This window comes from Ctenopharyngodon idella, chromosome 12, assembly GCF_019924925.1.
Source record: "Ctenopharyngodon idella isolate HZGC_01 chromosome 12, HZGC01, whole genome shotgun sequence".
NCBI lineage: Eukaryota > Metazoa > Chordata > Actinopteri > Cypriniformes > Xenocyprididae > Ctenopharyngodon > Ctenopharyngodon idella.
In genome coordinates, this window is record NC_067231.1 from 6,434,004 (window position 1) to 6,456,374 (window position 22,371).

Sequence of the window (22,371 nt, forward strand, 5' to 3'; positions counted from 1 at the left end):
TCATTTTTAATATTATTTTTAATCTGTATAAATGAAAGGCACTACATCAAATTCTACTATGACACATAAATATGTAATGAAAATAATTAATCAAATAATAAATGCTCAATAAAGATATCTCTTTTTCCATTACTAATAATAAAAATAGTGTGGAGAAGAAATGCTTAACTGTGATGAAAATGTCACAATGCAAAAAAAAAGTAATGGTCCTAAAATAGGCTTTCTTTATCTTTGTACACAGCACAATAAAAATATGACCTGGACATTCTTGACAGGTTTCATGAGATTCACCCAAATATGCCTCTGTCATATTTATTTTTGTGCTGTGAGACTTTATGCACTGGAATTTCCTGGAATCAAATCACATTAATAATGATTTAATACTTGTTTAAAACTTGAAGCCACCCACATCTATCAGGTGTCAGTTTACATAATATGATACACTGGTATATTTTTACTCGCACTGTATTTCTGATACATTTGTACTTGTATATTTTACTGTCACTATGGCAACACTGGATGTCCAAATGTTATTCTTCAAATGCAAGTCTATTGGATTATGTAATGCTTATGTAAATCAACAGAGCTATTTGTGCATGAGCTCTTTCAGTGGGAAGAGGAAACCGGAGTATTGATTGCGGGATGTTGTTCTAATAGCGGAACAGGAGTACCGTGTTAAATATTAGTCATTTGCTCTACGAGTTAGAAAGAAAAGAGAAAAATATCTCCCAGCCCGAATGACTCACTCTTCAGAGAACATCTTTATATGTACTGGTGATAAATTATGCAGAAATGAAATTACACTTTTGGTTCCCTTACAGTAACTCAATAATATCGTGCTTGTTTCTCTAAGTCTCAAACTGTTCTTAGAATGGAAATTTTCCAAAGTCTGCAATCAAAAATCAGAGATTTCAATATGAACTCTGCCAATTTGAAAAATGAAATGATTTCAACCCAGGCTCATTGGAAAAATGTGCCTGGGGTGACTTTTCTGCAAAATTATATTACAATGTTTCTTGCACATTTTGCTGTGAAATGCCAAGTGAGTGAGTGGTGCTAAAAGCGTGTTCAGTTATATCCAAAACAGATGAATGTGAATCTGGCAACGTTTTATTGCATTGGTGGTTGTACATATCGTAAATGAAATATCCACTGAGTGCCGCTAAAAGGTTACTGCTCTATAACAGGCCTACTTACACTAAACCCGACCCTAAACCAATAGTGTTAACAAAAGCAAACATGAGATAAAAACACATTCGCTGAAGCAGTCATGCCATTTTAGCTTGCTTCTACAAGACTTTAAGCTTTTATCATGACTCGTGTTACTTGAACGCTCCGCATCGCAAGTGCAATACTGTACCAGGTGAGCTACCGAGCAAGTTTACCACATCAGAAAAGAGCTGGTTATATGATTAAAAAATGTCAAACTCGATTAGTTTACAAATCATACACTATGGTAAAAGTGTTTTGAGGTCATACAGTAGCATAAATAAGCAAAAATAAGTGTTTATTAATCAATAATCTGCCCTGTAATCATAATTTGTGTGGAAAAAAAAAAGAGATTGGTGTTTTAAAGGGTTAGTTTACCCAAAAATGAAAATTCTGTCATTAATTACTCACCCTCATGTCGTTCCAAACCTGTAAGACTTTCGTTCATCTTCAGAACGCAAATGAAGATCTTTTTGATGAAGTCTGAGAGCTTTTCTGTCCCTCCATAGACAGCTACGCAATTGCAACTTTGATTCTTCAAAAAGAGATCGTAAAACTAATCCATATGAATTGAGTGGTTTAGTCCAAATTTTCTGAAGAGACTCAATCCCTTTTTACGATGAACAGATTTAATTTAGGCTTATAAAACAGATAGTTCCGGCCCTTGATTCTGATTGGTTGAGCCGCGTTCGAAGCCGTTGTAAAATTCCTGAAAACACACATTCCTCTAAACATATGTTTGTTCTCTATTGATTTCGTTCATTGAAGCTTACTGCATTATGTAGAAGAGTACTGTGAGAGAGATATCGAGTGACCGAGTGTAAAATCTGTTTGAATGTCCTCTGCTATCTTGTCCTTTTAACTTTTAATGGGTTTTCCCGTGCCCTGCTGACACTGACAGCGCTAGTCAAAGCATTTGTCATTTGTGTCTTGTTCTGTGTTCACAACAAGTTTCAATATGAAAGTCTTTGCGACTGAGTGACTCACTCATAAAGACAATCTTTTCCGCCATCTAATGGCGTAATAAATGTAACTTCTGTTGCTGTTCACAGTCAGGGACTATTTTTTTCCAGTGGAAGGAAGGCTTTTAATGATTTTACTTAATGAAAGTTGCATTGATACATATTTTTTGGCTTTAATATTTGTATTGTGTGGTAGCAGTTTCATAAAAGCAATAAGCCCCATGAAGCCGTGGTTTACAGTGAATTTATAACAGCTAAGGGGGTTTTAGGCCCCAACAAAGCCCCTTAGCTGTTATAAATTCACTGTAAACCACGGCTTCTTGGGGCTTATTGCTTTTTTTACTCACATATAAACATTAATCAGTGAACATAAACGGACGCTGAACTGAACCTGAATGAAATGCGAAAACAAACCTCTTCCAGAAGCTCAAACTCGCTGCGTAACATGCGAGAATGAATCTCATTGGTTCTCGCATGTTATTAGGTTCGGTTGAGCTTCTGTTTATGTTTGCTGATTAGTTTTCCAATCTCTTTAAGAACTTTTTGAAGCGTCAAAGTTGCAATTGCATAGGCTGTCTATGGCGGGACAGAAAGCTCTCAGATTTCATCAAAAAGATCTTCATTTGCGTTCTGAAGATGAACGAAAGTCTTACGGGTTTGGAACTACATGAGGGTGAGTAATTAATGACAGAATTTTCATTTTTGGGTGAACTAACCCTTTAAAGCTACTAGTGATGATTTCAGCTGGAAACTGCAGTGAATTGTATGTACAAAGTACATAGGTATTGGCAAAAATGTAGGTAGAGACATGTTTTTCCAGTGAGCCTGTGTTGAATAATTTGAAATATTGAAATAATTATTCAATTTAAATTGAAAAAAATAATGATGATTTGAGCTAGTTTATTTTATAGCTCTATACTCCTACTGTATGTCGACAGTTGACTCATTTGTGTCTATTTTTATTTCTCCTAAGGACTTCTAGAAACAAAGCTGCTACTTAAATGAACACAACTGAAACTCTATTAAGTCTCAAAAACAATTTTCACTCTAAGTAGTTTCAGTTCACACCACAGGTACAGCCATTATATTTAGAGTAATTCAGCTGGTTGTTAATGAAGTCTGTCGAACAAATTTAGAAAGGTGTCTTTTCAATACCATCCATCTGTGCAATTGCATACAGCCTCGATACTAGTTGGTGTCTAATATTGACCAAGTTTAGTGTCCTCAGGCACAAGCTTGCAGGGTTTTCGGTTCCGCCCTGGTCATGTGGTTGCGGTTAAGGTTTCAGCAAATTAAGTTGTAAGGCTGGCAAGAACGGGGCCCTTACTGTTCCCCTATTACATGCAGAAATGCCAGTTCTCTGTGCAGGAAAGCCCCACTGACCTCAGCACAGCTTCTTCCTCCATAATCCCACCAGCCACCGCTGCACAGGAAATTGCAAAACACAAACTGTAGATTACCATCTTCTAATGTGTCTCCTACAGCACCCTGCTAGAAAATAATACACCGCTCATCGTTTACATCAACTTCCAGTAACAGTTACATAAGCCGGGCCTCCGGTACCACGTTCACATCTGCATTTACTCTTCGCCCCACTTGATTTTTATAAGCACCACTTTCCAGTGGCCCACGTCTCTTATGTGGAACACATCCCCGGGCAAGGGTGGCAGGAAAAACAGCACCTCAGCGGAGCATAAATGCTGGTCTTTGTATAATTGTTGCGTTCTTTGAGTATGATTAATTTTAACGGTCCAGCGTTCTCTGAGTTGCTTATTATGGAAATTAGTGTTATATAAGGATGGAGGGGGGGCTGGAGAGATGCTGCAACACAATCTTATTAGCCACTCAGCAGTCTTCCCAGCAGAAAGAAGTGTGCGCAGACAAAAGCGCACGGGCGCACCGTTGTGGTTTTCAGCAGGCTGCTGTCTCTGTGATGATGCCCTTATCTGCCCACATTATGAAGGAAGCTTTATTCTCCTCACGATTTGTAAAGCAATTATGCATCTGAATTAATGACAGAGGCAGTTTTCACAGCAAAGTCACTTTGTGACTGAATTTTTTTGTGGACAAATTCAGGTGTTCATATTAATTGCAGCACTTTAAAAGGCTATAAAAAAGTCCCTAGAAATGTTTTCGCTGCCTTGACGGTCTGCAAGATTCTTTTGAATAGGCTCAAGGTGATACATAAACCAGGTCTAGTTTTCTGAAATTAATGATTCATTTGTTCAGGCAGTTTTTTAGTTGAACTTTATTATCTGGGGTAAGTACTTTGCTCAAGGACACAAAAGTTCTCTAACAGCTATTTTTCGCAAAAATAGCAGAGGATCTGCAACAAACAAGCACAGCACGTTGCATAGTTTGTTTACATGCACTTTAAAAGTTAGATTTCGCACCACTTTAGAACGTAAATATACTGATGGTCTTTCCTTATTATTCCTTTTCTTAATTTGAGGACATCCACTACCAGTCAAAGTCTGGAATCATTAAGATGTTTTGTAAAGAATTATGGTCTTATGCTCAATCAAGGCTGCATTTATTTGATCAGAAATACAGTAAAAACAGTAATATTGTGAAATAATATTACAGTTTAAAAGAACCGTTTTCTGTTTTAATATATTTAAAATGTAATTTATTCCTGTGAAGGCAAAGCTGAATTTTTTGCATCATTACTCTTCAGTGTCACATGATCCTTCAGAAATCATTCTAATATGCTGATTTGCTGCCCAAGACACATTTCTTATTATTATCAATGTTGAAAACAGTTTTTGCTGCTTAGTATTTTTGTGGTAAATATGATTCACTACCATTCAAAAGTGTGAGGTAAGAAAGACTTTTCATTTTTGGGTGAACTATCCCTTTAATTGATCAAAAGTGACAGTAAAGACATTTATATTGTTACAAAATATTTCTATTTCAAATGAATGCTGTTCTTCTGAACTTTCAATTCATCAAAGAATCCTGAAAACAAATGTTTCATGGTTAATTTTAAAATTAGAATAAAAAAAAAAAGTTAAAAAAAATATAAAAACATTAAAAATCTTAATAAAAAAATGTTCACAGATTTAAAAAAAAAAAAAAAAAAAAAAAAAAAGAATAAAAATATAAAAAAAAAAAAAAAATTGAATTTTGATTCAAAATCTACATGCTTATTTAACATATTCATGAATAAAATCATTTTATTTTTGCCAGAGAAAATATGTGGCTGCAGTACCTTTGCAGTGCATGAAGTATAATTTTCTAATATATAAACCCTGTTAATATTCCATCCTTGATCTGCTTTCTCTGATGGAGCCATAATAGGAAGCCTAAAAAGTGGCATATGTATGTGAGTATATGCACATCTAAATCTGCAGGTGAAGTTGGGTAAATGTTGAGCCCTCGTATAAATAAGCAGCCGCTTCCTGCTCCATCACAGTAGCGGGCTGCTCTGAGACAGACGCTTTGAGAACACCTGAGCCCAGCCAGAGGCTGCGAAACATGTTGATCTGGCCTAAAAATGAACCACTGCAGTCAGTGCGCTGAATAGAGGAACTAAAATAACTTCAGCAGAGCTTATGATTACAGACAGCTCTTGAACTGTGGCCTGATTCGTTTTTATGACTTTGCGGCTGCTCTAAAAGGGGATGCAAATGTTTTTGTGAATGTTAAAATCTGTTTGCTGATAAAAAAAAAATCTGCCTGATATTAGGTTTTTATTGAGCCAAAATATAATTACACAGGCAATTGTTTTTGTAGAAGAGAGAGAAAAAAAACGATGTAAAAAGGAATCCCATGGTCTCAGAAGTAGTTTGTCTTCAATGAAGCTTTGGACAGTTGTAATGGACTGACAAGTGAAATCTGATGGGGAAGAAAACTCAGCATGACACTCGTACATTACTGGCAGCAGTCCTTTTCAGTTAAACTCGAGTTCACGGATGTATTCATTCTTTGTAAAGATGTTTGGAATAGGGACAGGAAGGGGGATGAGCCTCGTTTCCAGCCACATGAGGGGAAATAGTCCTGTAAATGGATCGCTCTTGTGGCACTTTAAGTTATTCTTTGTACTCCCACAGTGAGTACACATTCAGACCATCAAGGAGGTTCTTGGTTCATTTCCCAGGGAAATGTATCCCACCACACCATTTGTGACAAAATGGTGCATTTTCATTTTTCCATTTGTTTATTTTTTTGAAGGCCGGCCCTGTTAGTGGTCTTGGTCTTTTCTTGCAACACCTACTTCCTGTCCTTGATGTGCTTTCTGTCTGGCAGCTTTTTGGGATTGCATGTAATTTAACTACTGAATGTAATATAACTATCGTGTATCATGTTTTCATGCATTCACTGTCAAATGACATTGTTTTATACTTCACTGCATACAAAGATATAGGCAACAATGCAGAAAAATATAAACAATCAAAAAGAGAATGCGACAGAGCTCGTAATAAAACAAGAATCAACATTAGCTTGGCTTTTCAGAGATGGTGAGAACTGAGGGATTTGAAATGTTGTAAAATGTTGTATGTTATTGAACAGATAAATTGCCTTATTCATTCGTACAGTCACACAGAGCTGAAGCGCAACCAAAACAATGTTCTTTTGCAAAATGCATGCAGTTTTGTTTTTAACCGCTAGAGGGCCAAAAGTTACATAGTGTACATTTAAGCAAATTTCAAATACTTCCACATTTCATTTTCTCAGCTGGTGGATATATATGCAGATCACGTGTTGCATGGTTAAGTGGTAACAAAAAAAGGTATGAAATTTGTAGAACACACACATACAAAAAAAAAAAAAAACATGGACATGATTCGAAGAGGTTAAATTGTCATGAAAAAAATAGTCACACTTGTGCTCCTCACGAATCCTCATTTTTTTGAGATATCAAGCTCAAATTTGGAACAAAAGTTAGATTTACGGCTTCGATTTTCTAACAGTTTTAAAGTAAAATGTTTTTTTACATATAAAAATTGAAAATAGTATTTTTGTGCATTTTTTATAACAGTAAAATTCTGTAACTTTTTTTAATTTAACTTTTTAAAACTTTTTTCACTTCAACAATAAGTTGTCGTCTTTGAAAAGAGATCGAAATTAAGTCTGTGCTCTAAAGCATTCAAAAGTTATGACAGTTTAAGTTCTATGCTCAAAAAGTGAATAAATGGATTATAACTACAGCGAAAATATAACTTAGTACCATAAAATCCCCTAAAAATACAAAATATTACATAAAAAAACATTATCGAACTAAAATATAGTACATTCATTTTTAATTGAAATTAAAAAAAAATGGCCATTTTTGACCGACACGCGAAGGGCACCAGAGGGTTAAAAAGATCTGATTGTTCTGATCTGTTCATTAACAGCAAAAAAAAAAAATGTTGAGATTGATGACATATTATTGAAATTGTTTTATTTTATCAGTCACCTGAGGCTTTTTATTTGTTGCCTAAGTTATCATTTTAGGATCGATACAGAGGGACCAGAGGGCTGGTATTGTACCCAAGCCAACATTTTGGTATCGATCCAGCCATAATACCCTAAAAAATGGCAAGGAAATCCTTGAATACATAAAGACAGCAAAATGTGCAATGTGTGTGTGTGTGTGTGTGTATATATATATATATATATATATAAACACACAGTATATATATATCTGGATCCCTACCAATGTTAAAACTAAATCTTGGTGTTTACTTTGCTATATCTCCCTCTCTCTCATAAAGGGATGTTTAATTGCAAATTTCCTGTTCTTGGCATTGTGCCCTTCACCGGCTGTATGAAATGGAGTTATACTGCTGTCTATCTGCCAGCTGCTGAGCTCAATGAAAATAACAAAAATTTAAATCTCACAGACGCCCTCAACCTCTTAAAAACATTTTCCTCTGAGGAAACACTCCACGGCCTAACTTGTAAGGAAAGATTTTCTACAGTTTTTTTTCCCCTCTGTGAACTGAAATGGGAAGGGAACGGTGACTTTTTTTCCCATAAAAGGCCATGTGGCGAGAATGAGTGGGGATATTCGTCATGATTTATTCCTTGACTTCTCACCTTGTGACGAAGAGCTATTTCCATTCTTATCTCAACTCTCTCTCACATAAAAAAAAAGTACTCAGACATAAATAGGCAAATTAAAACATCACATCTGATACCAATTATCCCTCCACCAATCGAAAGAGAATATTAGGTAAATACAACATTGTTTTTTGCACTCAGTTTAAAATCAGGCTGTCATAAGACCAGCTTAAAGCTCACTAAGGACTCTATGGGGGTTTGAAAAAAAACTCCTTTAGTTCCAGACGAGGGAGATTTCTGAGGATTAGCTGTGAACAAGATAAGTCATTGTGTGCATTATTATAGCTCCATTATGTAAACATGAAGTGAAACATTACAGTGGGAATCAGGTATTTGGCAGCTGCCTGCTATTTTGATTTGACTGCACGGACCAAGCCGTTTTCCACTTTTAGCAGCTGTAACATGTTTAAACTCTTTTGGTAATGGGATCTGAAGATGAATGTTCCCTCTGGGCTCCTGCTTAGCTTTGCTGCTGGCTGGCCGCCAAACCTCAGCCAGCATAGTTTTCCCGCACAGCCCCTGTCTGAGCATGCTCAGTGCGGCCCGCCTCTGAGAGCCCCGAACATCCCGGCATTGAGTAAACACATGGCTACAAACTAGTGGAGGTGAATCCCTCTTGAAATACCATCGGATCTTATTAAAAAAGAATGGAGAGAATGATAAAGAGAATTGAAGGGAAAACGTAGCCAAAAAAAAAAAAAAAAACCCACCAAAAACTATAATAATTTAATTGTAATAGAGCAATCTCTCGCATTTAGCGTATGTTTGTATTCTCTTTTTTGCATTTGTGTATTGTAATGCACTATATGTGAAATGTACTGTATTTGGATTACAGCTGGTGTATTAGAGTAGATATTTATAATTCCGCATGCCTTCAACAGTTCCCAGCCAGACTCATTAATCACATCAGACACATTATAAAAACTTCAAGCTACAAGAGTAGAAAGGCATGTTGCTGTGTACCTCCATCCCCAATAACATTCTCAAGTAAATCATAATTTCATATCTGCTGTCATCTTGGCTTTAATTTCATTAGTCTTCTGTCTTAGTTTTCTGGATGGTGCTGATCTGACATGATGTGGTGCATTACAAAAAAGGTACATTTTCATTAGGATCAAGCCCATTATCCACAATTTGTCCCCTATTTGCCTCATTGTGGTTAGGCATTTGCTTGTGTAATCATTCATTCAAGTATAGCTGGGTGTTCCTTCAACTACAGCACTTTTATGTCCCATTTGCTGATTTTTCTACTAACACTAACAAATTTTAACTTTAAACTGTCTTGGAAACTTTTACCTTGACTTTATTATTTATTTTGGCCTTTTTATAAATGTTATTGTTTTACCCTTGACCAAGACCCAGAGTTTCAATCTTAAAGTGGCAATGAAACGAAAGTAGCAACTGATCTTTCATCTTTTCTTTTATATTGTAATGTACATCCGAGTGTAACAGACTATTGAAAAAGAAAAATTCTTGAGGTCAAAAAAAACATTTTTTTTTTAAATTGGATAAAATTTTCGTTTCATGCCGACTTTAAAATATTACACTAAAACTATTTATTTTATCTTTTTAAATATGATAATCAAAACAAAGAGTGAAGTAAACAAACAATTTCAATCATTATTGTGTGAAAATGATTTGTATACAAAGTTGAGACGCCATTTCCACCAATTTTTGTCTGATTTTTAAAGACAAATTACTTGATTTCCAGCAGTGTCACAGTTTCAGTGAAGAACATTTCTGACATGAAAAATCAATGAATCAATGAAAATATTTCATTATGAATATTTATATTTAAATGCTAGCTATGAAATTAGCCATAGCAAGACATTTATAATGTAATTTCTTCTACATATTGAATGGTGATTTGTATGGAAGCTTGTTTCTGCCATGAAATAAAAATAAAAAAGGAAATTGCGACTTTTTTTCTCGCAATTGTGAGTTTTGGTCTCACAATTCTGACTTTTTTCCAGAATTGCGAGATATAAACTCAAAATTGCGAGTTATAAAGTCAGAATTGCATGATATAAAAACTTGCAAATGCAAGAAAAAAAGTCAGAATTGCGAGTTTATATCTCACAATTCTGACTTTATAACTCACAATTACAAGTTTAAGTCTCGCAATTCTGACTTTTTTTTCCCTCAGAATTTCTCGCAATTGCGCGTTATAATGTTCAATTTTGAGTTTATATCTCGCAATTCTGGAAAAAAGTCAGAATTGTGAGACCAAAACTTGCAGTTGCGAGAAAAAACGTCGCAATTGTCAGAATTGTGACTATATCACGCAATTAAATTAAAAAAAAAACATTCTCACAATTGAGAGTTTGCATCTCACAATTCTTACTTTTTCTCAGAAATGTGAGTTTAAAAGTCAGAATTGTGAGATGCATACTTGCAATTGCGAAAAAAAAAAGTCAGAAATGTGAGAGAAAAAGTCATTTTACGCAATTTTACGCAAACAAATGAGTTTTAAAAGGTGTTTTAAGGGAGTCCATAGAGCCAAAAGTGAAGAAACAGCCATCTATTGTGATCAAAAACATTTTCGGTATTACGGTTCACACATCTTTTTGTTTCATGACATGCATGAGTACACGAAACAATTCTATCAGTTATTATTTTTATCAGTTGAGGAAGAAGACAGGATTGTGTCAAGTAATAGAAGTGCAAACAGATGATCAATCAGTCTGATTCCACTAACATGTATCACTTCCTCCTTTTCCTCAGACTCATCCTACCCTATGAGAGATTTACAAAAGGAGAGGAGGACAAACCCCTTCCGCCCGTCAAACCCCGCAAACAGGAGGGCAGTGCCCAGGAGGGCATTGTCAAAACAAAGATGATGTCCATCAAGCGCCCTAAGGATGAACAAAAACCGGTGCCTCGGAGCGAAAAGGACGTCTCAGCTAAAGTCCCAGAGCTGGTCAGTCTTTGAGTGTTTAACCTGTTTAAAAGCAACACACACAGATAATTTACAGTGTCATGCACACCAATAGCAGAATTGTTTGGTTATAGCACCTCCAGTGACACTAGAGAGTTTGATTGACTTGCACCAAAATTAGCCCTAGGCATATTGACGCTCTTCCTGCCCAGTGTACCAAATTTCTACCGTAGGTTTCTTAGGGCTGTCACAGAGTCAAATGCAGAAACTCAGAATAATAATAATACAAATACAATACGTGCCTGGTCTCTAAAATTTGGTTGGAACCATGACAGACCACTTCAGGCTGGGTGCCTTTCCTCTCCTCAACAAAAAAGCTGTCACAAACGTGTGAGAATAGCACTATCAGGAGCAGCTGGTTTTAACATAATTATTTGGGCTGATTTGGAAGCTCTGACCGCTGTACGACAGCATGGAAATCAAATGCTATTTGTCTGCCTAACTGACTCCAGGCGATTTATATGCTGTGCCCGATTCTGTTATTTTCAGTGAATCTCTGGACTGCAGAGCATAAGGTTTCCCTTACAGTTCCTTTTTCCATAAGCTGCCTCTGAGTTTTATTCACAAATCAATTTGAAGGAGATGAATTGTGGGGAAAATCATGACAGTGCTCCCTTTTTTTAACGACAAGACCTTTTGTGCACAGAGCAGCTGTGGTGGAAATGTTTTCCTATCACATCTTAGAAACCAATATGCACTGCATGCCACGGTTTTGTTCTTATAGAAACCGTGGGCTTATTTTTATCCTTACAAGCCAATAAATCCATGGTGATTTGCAAATGTCTCTCCAGTTAAGCGTAAATATGAAAAAGGAGAGCGTGGCTGTGGAAGGGAATGAAAATTGAGTTATTATTTTCACATGAATAAGCAAATGATTACAGAGAAGATGAAAGGGCTGTTTGAAAATTTCTCTCGAATTGTCAAATTTAGACACATTTCAAAGCCGTTAGGCAGTCCGTATTCATTTCTACCGCACATGAAATGAGTAATAGGTTATAGTGTGGAAACAAAAAGGGCTGTTGTAGGTTCTTTTCCAGCTGCATGCCTAGCTCATCTGTCTGGTATGTTGTGTAATTTGAAAGGCCTCTCCAGATAATTGATTGTACATTGTACAAGGCAGAAAATGAAAATGGAATTCTCTGTTTGAGGCAGAGCCGATATGACAAGACTGGAGCGCAGAAAGGAGGAAAAAACACTTAAAGTAGAGTTATAGATCTTGGGGAGGAAATTTGGAGAGAGAGATGCTGGGAGTTGTCTCGGGGGCCTGCATGTCAGTAGAGTATAATCAGGGCATGTACAAATATAGGCGTGCTGCTCTGGTAAGAATCAGAGCATTGTAAGCGCTGTTAAATCAGTCCTTCCTCAGGCACCAAATACAATCAAGGCTATTGAATGACACATGCTGAGCCAACGGGCGGTCACGCCGCATTACAGCTGGGTAATTTTGCCTGCTAGTCACTGGCTGCCTGTGGCTCCAAAGACATTCCTAACTTGTACAAGTGTCTAAAGGGCGATAGACAGAGCGACCCCTCAGGTCAGAGGTTTAAGAGGCTTTAAGAGGTGTCTTCTCAAATAGTGACTTGGAAAGCAACTCATTCTCATTTGAGCTTCACTGTGAATATGTGATTTGTGAGCTAGTGTTGTCACCACATTTCAGTTATCAGTACCAAAATCTCATGATGACTCCATACCAATTTTGATACCCCAGCAAAAATTAATGTCCTATAGAGCAGGGGTTCCCAACCACATTCCCCCAACACTGCGCATCCTTTAGTCTGACACATCCATTTCAGGTCTTGGGCTGTGTCCGAAATTGCCCCCTATACCCTTAAAGGATTAGTTCACTTTCAAATGAAAATTAGCCCAAGCTTTACTCACCCTCAAGCCATCCTAGGTGTATATGACTTTCTTCTTTCTGATGATCATAATCGAAGAAATATTAATAAATATCCTGACGCATCCGAGCTTTATAATGGCAGTGAACAGGAGTCATGAGTATGAGCTGAAGAAACTGCATCCATCCACATCCATCCATCATAAACGCGTACTCCACACGGATTTGGGGGGTTAATAAAGTCCTTCTGAAGTGAAGCAATGCGTTTGTGTAAAAAAAAAAAAAATCCATATTTAACAAGTTATGAAGTAAAATATCTAGCTTCCGCCAGACCGCCTTCCGTATTCAAGTTACGAAGAAAGTGTAAACTGGTGTTGCGTCAGTTAAGCTTTTTCCATAAGTTGAATAGGGAAGGCGTAAGATGTAGCGTAAGCGTTTTGAACTACAAGAGTTTTACGCTTTCTTTGTACGTTGAATACGGAAGGTGGTCTAGCGGAAGCTCGATATTTGACTTCATAACTTGTTAAATATGGATATTTTTTTTACACAAATGCATCGCTTCACTTCAGAAGGACTTTATTAACCCTCCGGATCCGTGTGGAGTACGCATTTATGATGGATGTGGATGGATGCAGTTTATTCAGCTCATACTCGAGAACCCTGTTCACTGCCATTATAAAGCTCGGATGCGTCAGGATATTTATCAATATTTCTCATCAGAAAGAAGAAAGTCATATACACCTAGGATGGCTTGAGGGTGAGTAAAGGTTGGGCTAATTAAGTGTCCGAAACCATAGTGGACGATATCAAGTGCACTCATTCAATCCCACAATGCACTATATACTATATGAAATTATATACTAATATAAATATTAAAAATTAAAGAAATAAGACAGAGGGCTATTATAGTTAACTAAAGCTGACACAGTTTTTATTTAAAAAAACATATTTTGTTACTTGAAATAACATAAATGTTTACTGAAATACAATATTTTTAAAAAACTGAAATAAAAATGAGTAAAATTAGTAATAAAATAAAATAAACAATAACTAATAAAAATGACAAAACACAATTAACTAAAATTATACTAAAATTACAAGGATGAGATATAGCCTTCAATTATTTTGTTATTATTAATGCTGATGATAATAATAATAATATTTAATAACTTTGCTTCAGTTTATTCAAGCAACTATTCAAAAAAAATTGTTGGTAGTAAAATAATGATTAAAGAAACAAAATACAAACAATACAACAAATATTTTCACAACAAGGTTTCTGACAGCAGTATCAAGTATTCAAGTAAGCATTCTGAAAAAAAAAAAGTAATAAAATGTAAAATTTGTACAATGTACTTACCTCTATATTATGGGCACTGTCTCAACACATGATTATTCAGTATTATAAGACATGAATACTGACTTAATACTGTTAGAGTTTGACATAATAGACAGCGACAGGTCTATTAGGCACCATTGATGCTGCAAGACCTAATGCACAGATCTGATATTTGAACAACTTTTTTTCTTTCTTTTTTTTTTTTACTTGTGTGTTTACATTCACTTGAGACAGAGCAAACTGTGTTTACAGTAATATCTCAGCAAGCATTAAGTACAAGAACAGCATTTGACTATTCAAGTGGGCAGCTGCTCTTCATAGACTGTTTTTTTTTTTTCATCAACTTGGTACAAAAGTACCATGGACATACACATTTAGGACCTACAGTATAAATTACCATAAAATAGTGCTCAAAAGCTGTCAGATAGTAGATCAAGGCAATCATGCTATTTTCAAGTCTACAAAAACAAGCTGGGACAAGCTGTTTGTCTCTGCGCTGTGTAATGTGATGTATGAACATGCGATTATTCACGTGTAGTTACACATTCATCTGGGTTGAGTGAGGAAATGTAGTGAAAGGGATGAGCCAGCCTTTTATTTGACACCAGCTGATGTCAAACATCTGTGCATCTCTTCCTCCATCACTGATAATGAATGGATGGGCGGTGCATGCCTCTCTTCTGCACCGCTGTCACCACTCTGAAGTTCCGGAAAGCATCTGCTCATTAGAGACATGTGAAGTTTGTCCAAAGTGCAAAACTTGCATCATGCTCTGGATCACGGAGATGGCAGCAGGTGTCGGCTGTCTCTTTTATGCAATCATGCTGACTCTGTTTTCTACTCTCATTTAAGCAGACTGCATTTAGAGGATTTTGGAATTGATTTGTTCAGCTCTGAAATGATGCAAAGCTTACATAGCCTCATCTTTTATCTCATTTGTGTTAAAAAGGGACAGAATAGATATTTGCATGGGGAAAGCATTGAGGTATCAGCTTTAAACCTGCTGCAGCTCAGCTCCCGGTACACATAAGCGCAAAGTCATCTGTTGATGCAAACTTATGTGTGTCTTGCAAAAGACTTTGATGTTGGCCATTAGCATGTAGATGCTGAATTTACAGCATTCTTCAGCAAATTTGTTTATATGGTTTCTGCTGCACTTACAAAGCTATATGACTTGGTTTGTGTTTCTCAAACCCTTAAAGGGTTAGTTCACCTAAAAATGAAAATTCTGTCATTAATTACTCACTCTCATGTCTTTCCAAACCCGTAAGACTTTCGTTCATCTTAAGAACACAAATGAAGATCTTTTTGATGAAATCTGTGAGCTTTCTGTCCCTCCATAGACAGCTATGCAACTACCACTTTGACGCTTCAAAAAGTTCATAAAGAGATCATAAAACTAATCCATATAAATTGAGTGGTTTAGTCCAAAATTTTTGAAGAGACTTGATCGCTCTATATGGTGAACAGATTTAATTTAGGCTTTTATTCACGCATAAACATTGACCAGCAAACAAACGGAACTGCTTGACACGTGAGAACAAACCTCTTGCGGAAGCTCAAACATACTGCATAACACACGAGAACAAACCTCAGTGGTTCTCGCACGAGTCAAGCAAACATGCTTGAGCTTCCATTTACCACAACTGATGTGTGAGTTGATGAATGTTTATATGTGAATAAAAGCCTAAATTCAATCTGTTCATCATTTAAAGTGATCGTGTTTCTTCAGAAAATTTGGGCTAAACCACTCAATTCATATGGATTAGTTTCACTATCGTAGTCGTCTATGGAGGAACAGAAAGTTCTCAGATTTCATCAGAATATCTTCATTTGTGTTCGGAAGATGAACAAAAGGTTTAGAACGACATGAGGGTGAGTAATTAATGACAGAATGACAGAACATCCAGAGCCAACATAAGTACCACCTAGTCAAAATGTTCCCAGCATTGGGCAGACTGACAACTCCTTGCAAGTTTAAGAAGTTAAAAATTCAAGATGCAAATTTTACAGTTCAATTCATACACATGGATAATAAATTTGATCTTACAACCTTTCCAATCTGTCTAAAAGCAGTTAGAACTCTTCTGTCTGACTGGTTATAACAGTTTCCATGTTTGAAACTGAATGCTGAACCCAGTCAAAAGCAGACTCTTAAAGCGTTAATGAAATCAAGGACCTTGAAACTTACTTTGAGGTATAACAGAATAATAACATGCCTTTTTGTCAATCATCTCAATTTTTCACCCATTTATTTTTACCTATTCACATTCCAGACTGCACAAGTAGGAATGTAGACTTGATAGCGCTATATATTTAAGCTATATTAAAAATGTATTATATATCAGAAATTAGAAATAAAATACAAATTCAAAATGTCTACATGTTTTAGTACATTTTCAGAGTATCACCTCCCCCAGGTCATCTCATATGACTTAACTCATGTGTGGGTGTAACTGTCTTAGCAGTGTATGCTTGTCAAGTTTCTTTGTTTAATTGTGCCATTAAGTAATGTTTCTATGTGTCTGTAGGGGATGGAGGACACGGAACAGCTCCAGGAGAAGCAGGATAGCCAACAGTCCCTGGTTCTAACCTCGAAGGACCTAGAAGCAAAGAGTCCTCTTATTGAAGATGAAGGTGTGCAGCTAGTGATCAAGGATGAAGATCAACCTGTGGTCCATAACGCATATGAGCATGCAAATGGGAATGTCTTGCCCTCACTTCCACAAGATGGTGCGCCACTCAAATCAGAGGATTGTGACGTGTTTCCTGTTGCTGCCATGCTGCTGCACCACGGTCATCCTCTCCCCAACTCTCACACACCGGACCAATGGCAGCATGGGGTGCTAGAATACAAGGTACCTCCAGGTGCCCTTGCAAACATTGAACAGTCTAGGCCAAAAGAGGGCCAAAACCAGGTGGGAATGGTGCTGCCGACCATAAAGCAGAAACCTGTCGCATCTCCTGAAATCCCACCCGAAAGGGCCGAGCCCACTAAAAAGGAAGAAGCATGCTTCAATTTTAATCCTCTCCTCTACCCTAGGGGTAATCCTGGCATCATGTCCCCATTAGCTAAGAAGAAGATGCTGTCCCAAGTCAGTGGAACAGGACTGCTTAATAATTACCCATATGGACCGCCACCTCCATTGGTCAGTAGGAGGTTGTCCAGCAGTAGTACAGAAAGCTCATCTGCTGGACAGCAGAGCTCCCATGCTCCTTCCACTGCAGAGACCAACATGGTGATCAAACGACCATCAGTTATTCAGCATGCTCAGAGCTTCAAGTCCAGGGGCAGTGAGGACAGGAAGTCCTCAACAGAGGGCTCTCAGAAAGAAGGGTGTAGTGAGGGAGAACCAGTACCCCAGCCACAGCCTACTCCGATAAGAGAGCCGTACATTATGAGGGCCGACCCCCATTCCAGCATGGAGAAATCTGCTGAGATGCCTCGTCCTGGCCAGGCTCCCAGCTTCCTGAGTGACTTTTACTCCTCACCACACCTACACAATCTCTGCCGACAAACAGAGCACCACCTGAGCAAGGAGCAGATAAGCAAGTATCTTAGCAGAGACGTTTACCCTCGAGACTGTGAGACCGCCCAGGGCTTTCCCCCAAGTCAGCATCCCGACAATGTGGGTTTGAATTACTGTGCCCGGCTTAGTCAGAAAGAAAAGGGACCTCCTGCAGAAAGGGTAACAGAGGAGCAACCAACTGATTTGAGCCTCCCAAAATCCTCTCCCCACAAACTGCCTCTTTCCACATCCTCTCTCACTGGCATCCCACATCCCGCAATGCAACAGGACATTAAAAACTCTCCTCTCTTTCAAGCAGGCAACAGTCAGAGCTCAAGCATAGATTACCATCCCAGAGCCTGTCGTGTTACTCCCATGACCGTGTCCACGTCTAAAAAGGTAACTGAACCGAAATCACACAACGGCAGAGGAGAAGAGACCTTGAGCTACAAGATTGATGAGATGGCTCGGCCCATTCTGAGTGCAAAAAGCAGCCCACAGAATATTTGCGCTGCACGGCCACTGAAAAGGAACCTTGAGGATTTGGAGAACGGCCCATCGGAGAAGAAGATCCGGGCTGTGACGCCCTTGCACTGCTCGACGCAAAGAGACGGCCCGGGGAAACCAAGGACGCCGGAAGCTGACAGTGAGTCCATGAAGCCAGCAGAACCTGCTCACGCAGTGCACATCAACGGTTACGTTTCAGATGGCCACAAGATCCCTTTGCACTCCCACCTATTCCAAGGGCTGTATCCAGGGACATTTGTATCTCAGGTACAGGACATGTGTGAAAGCTTGGGCTCCCATGTCACCCCAAGTTTCTCCCATCCACTGCAGTACTTGAAGAACCAAGCTGTTTTGTCACCACTCATGCCCCCCTTCGCCATTCATTCCTTAATGATGCAAAGACAGTTCCTGGCCGCCAATCCCGCCCACATGTACAGGCACCAAGTGGGCACCTCATACGGGGACATTCTGCACCCTGGCCTCTACCCCATGTCGGCCCTTCACCCCCAGCCAGCTTTCAGTCCCCCTCAACTCTCTTCAGTGCACCCCAGCACTAAACTTTCCTAGGTGATGCAGTCTGATATTCCCTGGCTGGATGTGCCCAGCCCAGACTTGATGCTCCCCAGAAAATCCCATCAAGCATGGTCACACTATGTATCCAACCAATAGCAGTGTTTTATAAATGCTTTAACACGGGAGCAGTTATTTCTGTTAATTACTTTCTTGCCACTCAAGTTTATGATTTGCACATTTCTTTGAACAGGGGCCAACTGGGCTGATTGTGGCTTGTTCTCAACGCACTGTTTGAAAGTGTCAGTTGTCTTGTTCGAAAACATGTTGCCTTGGCACAGGTGCCCAAGTGGAGATGGGTATGATGTCCACGGAGGAAAGTCGAGTGACAAATCAGTGCAATGCAACAGTGCTATTTCAGTCCATTCTGAGAGCTCTTTTGTCTGAAACACTATGATACGATAATGCAAGAGCTGCCTGGGTAACTGTTGGACCTTTTCACATTATTCTTGACTGTACGTTTTTTTGTTGCTGTTGTTGTTGTTGTTATTTTTTAAAAATGCAACAGTGTGGTAGTTTTATATGTTTATTTTTCAATCCTACAAGGGTTAAGCAATGAGATATCACATTTGATAAAGACGCAGAAAAAAGACCCGAGTATTGCAGTTAGGTGTGTTACACGGTTACATGTAAATAAAACTAACTAAGCTTTCCTTGAAGGAATCTTAAACGTCAGTGATACAATGTGAAGTAGGCTTCACAAGCTTCTTTGACCACTGTCTGCTGTCCTCCCTTTCAGCTCCTCTCATACCCAGCCAAACTCGCTCCTGTTCAACAGAGCAATGTGGAATGTGTTTGTCAAATGTAGGACTGAGGTGCTTGTACATAACCTTCACAGACTGAACGCATTTTGTATCATGTTCACTTGCTACTGTAATTTCTGACTGCTCTGAACTGCTAGAGAGCGATTTTGGATGGTGAAAGGATAAAATGCAGGACTACTTAAGTGTCAGAAAGTGAGTTTTGTATTTGCTGGTGTACACTTGTGATCGCTTACTCAGAGGACTTTTTATCAGGAGATACAACTGAAATTTAAAACTACATTTGGGGAAAAACATATTTTAGGAGCACTTAGTTAAGCACACACAGGCTTTTCCATCATTTTCTGTTTAAGGATAGTTAACAGTTAAAATTTGTTTCAGATATTGTTATTGAATTTTAGGTCTGTTAAGTGCTGACAGCAGTCAAATTTGCGTCTGTATTAAATGAAGTGTAACACTTGCCAGAAAAGAGGTTTTAATTAAAAGAAGCATGATTTCTTTGCACAAAAGATTTTGGGAAAGTACAGAGACAATTTGAAAAGCAACACAGTACTCCTAGGGGTAATCAATTATATTGTTTTTTTTTTGTTTGTTTGTTTGTTTTTTTTTTTTGTTTTTTTTTTTGATGTATTAGTAGTAGGAACTAAACTTCAAGAAATGTATTTACTCCAAACAACGTTTGGAGTAACACTCAAGGTTGCTATGTAACATTTTGTAATGAGTAATAAACAGTTTTATAACTTAATAGAAGACAACGGTTCATCTACGCATGTTTTCGCACTATTTGCAAAGATATTGTTTTTTTTAACACAAATTCTAGCCAATAGGGGTTGGAAATGTAACGATTTTATATCGTGATTGGTCTTGAAGACATCCATGATCTACTTTTCAAGCGAATCATAGAGATTGTGATCTTTTATGTCCTCATAATAATGTTAAAATACAGCAATGACTTCCTACTAGATGGCTGTGCTGACTGGCCAAATTATATCATGTGTCTTTCATGCGTGATGATGCATTTGAAAAACAATTCAACAGCAGTAGGGCTGTGCGATGAATCAAATTTTAGTTTCCGTTTCGATTTTGGCTTCCAACGATTATGAAAATGTGATAATCAAGATAAAATGATCATTGTGCCGCATGCCGTTCCCTTCCTTTAAAGCGGTGTGCTTTCGCTCCTCCTTAAAAGCCTTAACTTAAAGGGTTAGTTCACCCAAAAATTAATATTCTGTCATTATTTACTCACCCTCATGTCAGTCCACAATCGTAAGACCTTTTGTTTTTGTGCACAAAAAGTATTCTCGTCACTTCATAAAATTAAAGTTGAACCACTGCAGTCACGTCGACTGTTTTGACGATGTCTTTAATACCTTTCTGGTCCTTGAAAGTGTTGATTATATTGCTGTCTATGGACGAGTCAGAGAGCTCTCGGATTTCATCAAAAATATCTTAATTTGTGTTTCGAAGGTCTTAAGGGTGTGGAACGACATGAGGGTGAGTAATTAATGATAATTTTCCTTTTTGGGTGAACTAACCCTTTAACGTCCAAATCAGTCAAATCATGTAACGTGACTTTAAAAATAATTTTTAAAAGCCCATTAAACTGCAAAAGAGACTGATCCCCATCCACTTTGTCTGCGCACGCTGCGAGACGGAGTGGAACACAGATGAGCAAAGTACAGTCAAACCAAAATTTATTCAGACACCTTGAACATTTCATTCATTAATACAGTTTATTCACTTTAGTTTAAAAAATGGTAATAAAATATGACAAGATCTCAGAGTTAAACTGTCAGAAAAAAATAATCTTAATTATGTCAGATAACACTTAAGCAAAACATGGTCAGGTCAAAGTGTCTGAATAATTACTGGTTCCAAATTTTTATTAATTTTACTGGTAGTCGACTGTATTTTTGGGTAAAATATGTCACAGTTTACTTTATTTTGCTATTCTCACTTACATAAATGAACTATAGTTTCCTGCACCCACTAGTAAAAATATATCAAAAATGTCTGAATAATTTTTGGTTTGACTGTATATACTTGAGGTTTCAGGTGCACACCAAAATGGTCAAATATACAAAAATATGTCAAAATGTCAATCTTGGCAAGTATTTACATAAAGACAGTCAGTTATGCCTTAAGTGAATAAACAGTTGGGAAAGAAATTGGATGCATGTCATTATATTAGATCCATGCATTCAGTCTTAAAATCTAATGCAAATACCTGCTGCTGTCTGTCATTCATGTTAAACCAAAGACAAAATCACTCACTGCTCTTGACTGAATAACTTTAGTAGTTTTAATAAGAATCAATGTATATATAATTGATATAGCGAAGACTATGCAGTGTTTTAAAGTTCAACTCAGGGTTACAACTGATTGTTTAATGAAATACTGTGTTTTAAATTGTGCAAATATTTAAGTCCACGGGCTTGTTCCAGACTGGATATTCTTGACAGTACATCTCAAAATTGTCAAGATCGCGATTCAGATCATGCATCATGATTGTTTGATTGGGATATGAAATTTTGGGAAGATTGCCCACCCCTACAAGCTAACTTAAAGGGATAATTCAACCAAAAATGAAAATTCTGTCATCATTTAATCACCCTGATGTTGTTCCAACCAGTATACATTTTTTTCTTCTGTGGAACTTAAAAGAAGATATTTTGAAAAATGTTTCAGTGTTTT

The 22,371-nt window shown here is 37.5% G+C and overlaps 1 protein-coding gene across 2 annotated transcripts in view; it reads left to right on the top strand.

Annotated features, from left to right (window-relative positions):
- arid5b (AT-rich interaction domain 5B) overlaps nucleotides 1–20,499 on the top strand; it is a 137,620-nt gene extending 117,121 nt beyond the window's left edge. The window contains exons 9-10 of one of the 2 annotated variants that reach the window (XM_051915029.1): nucleotides 10,944–11,139; nucleotides 16,862–20,499. In XM_051915029.1, the coding sequence (XP_051770989.1) occupies nucleotides 10,944–11,139; nucleotides 16,862–18,913 (2,248 nt within the window). In that variant the 3' untranslated portion in view covers nucleotides 18,914–20,499. Of the gene's footprint in view, nucleotides 1–9,268; nucleotides 10,151–10,943; nucleotides 11,140–16,861 lie in introns of those variants that run through there. The other variant, XM_051915030.1, reaches the window with a different exon arrangement.
- Nucleotides 20,500–22,371: the final 1,872 nt, after the last annotated feature.